Genomic DNA, 3,117 nt, shown 5'->3' with positions numbered 1-3,117 from the left:
CCCCCACCCCCCACATGTCTCCTCAGTAATTACCTGAAGTAGAGTGACTCATGTTATTAAAGAGGAGGTGAGGATGTTTCCTGCAGAAGACACAGACTGAGATCATCAGCTGCTCTCCATGATCTGGTCTGATGTGGTCTGATGTGGTTTTGATGATCTGGTCTGATCTGGTCTGATGTGGTTTTGATGATCTGGTCTGATGTGGTCTGATGTGGTTTTGATGATCTGGTCTGATGTGGTTTTGATGATCTGGTCTGATCTGGTCTGATGTGGTTTTGATGATCTGGTCTGATGTGGTTTCAGGCCCGGGAGCCTCAGGTGTCCAGCTCTCACGTGGTGACGGTTTCTGGTTTGATGCCCTCGTCTTCCTACAACTGCACCGTCACCAGCTTCAGCTACAGCACGCCCAGCAAACCTGCTCACATCAGCATCTCCACCACAGGTAGGTGGTGCTGTCCTGACACTGAAGTTGCACCTGCACCACCTGCACCACAGGTTATCATGGATCATACATGTTTCTAACGGGTTAACTGCTCTGTCTGAGGGTTTTACCCTTAATTAGGAAATTGATGTTTAAGTGTTTTAGTTTGTTTAAAGTGAGTTTCACCTCATTAAAAAACCCTTAAATAAAACAAGTAAGTCATTAAAATACATACAATTATTTATCCATTAATTATCCCTTAAAATCCTATTTAGAGCACCTTAATTACATCATTAATAATGAGTAAATTAATGGATTATAGTAACGTGTTTTTAAGGGATTGTCTTCTCCGTTTTAGAGATTTTTCAGACGTGAAAACCTTTAAAATAAACAAAATAACATGAAAGTTGTCATCCCTTTAAATGCCTTTAAATGAAGCAGATAAGCCATTAAAAACCCCATATATTACAACACATTAATTAATCCATGAATTATCCCTTAAAATCACCTTAGTGTTGGTTGAAGTCAACACTTCCTGTAGATGTTTCACATTAAAAGCTTAATGTGAAACATCTGTGCAGGAAGTGAGTGAAATCAGAGAACATGGCGGACTCTGAGTGGAGGTTGGTCAGAATAATGAATCTCAAACCTGTGTCGTGCGTCTTCAGCTAAAGAGATGAACCCCAGCGTGGCGGCGATCTCGGCTCTGGCCGTCCTCAGCATCCTGCTCATCAGCCTGCTCGTCCTCTTCCTGCTCGTTCTCCGTAAGAAACACCTGCAGATGACCAGGTACCAGACTCTTCATCAGTATCACTTATCACCAAACCAGCAGCTTCATATTCTGTTTCCGTGACTCACGAATTTCTGCAGTTCAGTCTCATTCTCACCGTCGTGTCTCTTCTGAAGAGCTGAATAGAAATGAAATGTTTTTATTCTGAGAGAACGATTGTGATTCATTTTGTCATACTTTTAGTTGTTTTCTTTTTCTGTATTTTTTGTCTCATTTTCAGGTGGTTTTTCTTTTGGTTTCCATTTGTGTCATTGTTCAATGTGTATTATTCTTGTCTTTTGTCTGGTTTCACCTTCTCTCAGCTGTCACTCACCAACACTGTCTGTGGGAAAATGAATGGGACTTTAATCACAGGAGCCTGTGGCTTCACTGGATGTGACCAGTTCTGGGACGATAATACTTTAAATCATAGTGGATCCACAGAGCTGCTGAAGTTAATGACAAAGCATCTGACTGTGCGATGTTCAGTAATCAATATGAATCCAAACACATTTATTTTTATTAGGATTAAAAAGGCTCATTTCAACAGTTTTGTAGTTTGTATCTCCAGCTGAGCTGCGGTAGGGAGGCTGGCGCTGACCCGGTATGAACACTGCTAACCTCAGCTCTGCGGCTGTGGGCTGGTTCTGCAGCGAACACCCTGTTCCCTGCATGAATTCACAGCTCGTTTTAACCTGCGCAGCAGCGTCACCACGTCATTAGGACATAAACTACTTCCTCTTGTCAGGAGGCGAAAACCAGCAGAAACACTTCACAATAAATAACTGAGTGTTTGAGCAGCACAGGATCGGATCAGAATTATTTCTGAATTATATCATGTTAGTGTTTGGATGACAATAATCTGGGTCTGAATTTTTCTTTTTGTTGTTGTCCAGAAAACAGCTGGAGACAGATGCTTAAAGAAGCCATTAGCAGATTATATAGTGAATGGTGAATTTAGGTGGATTTATTTTTGTATTTTCTGTTGTGAAGTGAATTAGATTTTATGACAGATGACTAATGACAGATAATTTCTCCCAAGATGAAAAGTAAATGATAAAAATAACAAATTCTCAGTGTAAGATGCAGCTGGGAATTCAAATACATTTTTCTTGGCAGTAAAAAATTTCAGTTTTGAGCAAAATTCAGTCAAAATCAGTAAAAAATTATTTAAAAAAAAATAGATGCAAGAACATTTTTAATTAATATCTTAAGAGACAAAATAATGAGAAACATTGCAGCCTTGAGTTATTTTCTCATTTCAGTTTACATCGTTTACATTTTCTTGCAGGAATTTGAATCTGATTTCCACAAATGTTGCAAACTATTTAAAAACATAAACACACTTAAAAACAAAAGAAAAGTTCAAACTAAACTGAAAAAGATCAAATTTATATGTTGATTTTATCATTTTGACTTTGATTAGAAAGTTAGAAATACTGTCTTATCATTAGTATTTTTATTTTTGTAATTTTTAATTTATGGATTCAATTTTTGGGTTTCTTTAATAACAGTTCAGAAGCTGGTTCATGTGGATTTCCAACCCTCTCACGTCTTCACCACGTTTCCTGTAAACTGTCAAACTATCCAACAGTTAAAACTGAGTTGGATTGAGAACAAACTCTTCACATCATAAGTGTCTGTTATTTTCAGCCTCATGCTTCCAGCTCACTTCCTCTTTTTACTCATTAGTCATCAAATATTTCTGACTTCCTCAAACTGCTCCGTACGATTCTCACCACTGTGTGCTTTCTGTTTCAGAGAGTGTGGAGCTGAGACCTTCGTCAACTTCGCTTCGTTTGAAAGAGACGGGAAACTTCCTTACAACTGGTAGGTCTCCACCCCCCCGCCCTCCCCTCCCCCTCTGTTTGATTGCTCTTCTTTGAATCACTATGAAATGTGTAAACGACAAGTAGAAATGATAGAA

At 38.9% G+C, this 3,117-nt stretch overlaps 1 protein-coding gene across 1 annotated transcript in view; it reads left to right on the top strand.

Moving 5' to 3' along the window:
* The window catches only part of LOC111651938 (receptor-type tyrosine-protein phosphatase O-like), a gene marked incomplete at its 5' end in the record, with an annotated part of 14,672 nt that overhangs the window by 3,263 nt on the left and 8,292 nt on the right, over positions 1 to 3,117 (top strand). The window contains 3 exons of the mRNA XM_087172835.1: positions 304 to 442; positions 1,090 to 1,210; positions 2,952 to 3,020. Of these exons, the coding sequence (XP_087028961.1) occupies positions 304 to 442; positions 1,090 to 1,210; positions 2,952 to 3,020 (329 nt within the window). The remainder of the gene's footprint in view (positions 1 to 303; positions 443 to 1,089; positions 1,211 to 2,951; positions 3,021 to 3,117) is intronic.

The sequence above is a fragment of the Seriola lalandi genome, unplaced genomic scaffold, assembly GCF_002814215.2.
Source record: "Seriola lalandi dorsalis isolate HSWRI2012SDOR001 ecotype SW California unplaced genomic scaffold, Sedor1 jcf7180002053870, whole genome shotgun sequence".
Classification (NCBI taxonomy): Eukaryota; Metazoa; Chordata; class Actinopteri; order Carangiformes; family Carangidae; genus Seriola; species Seriola lalandi.
The sequence above is the reverse complement of the archived record's forward strand: the minus strand, read 5'-3'. Positions and strand labels throughout refer to the sequence as shown.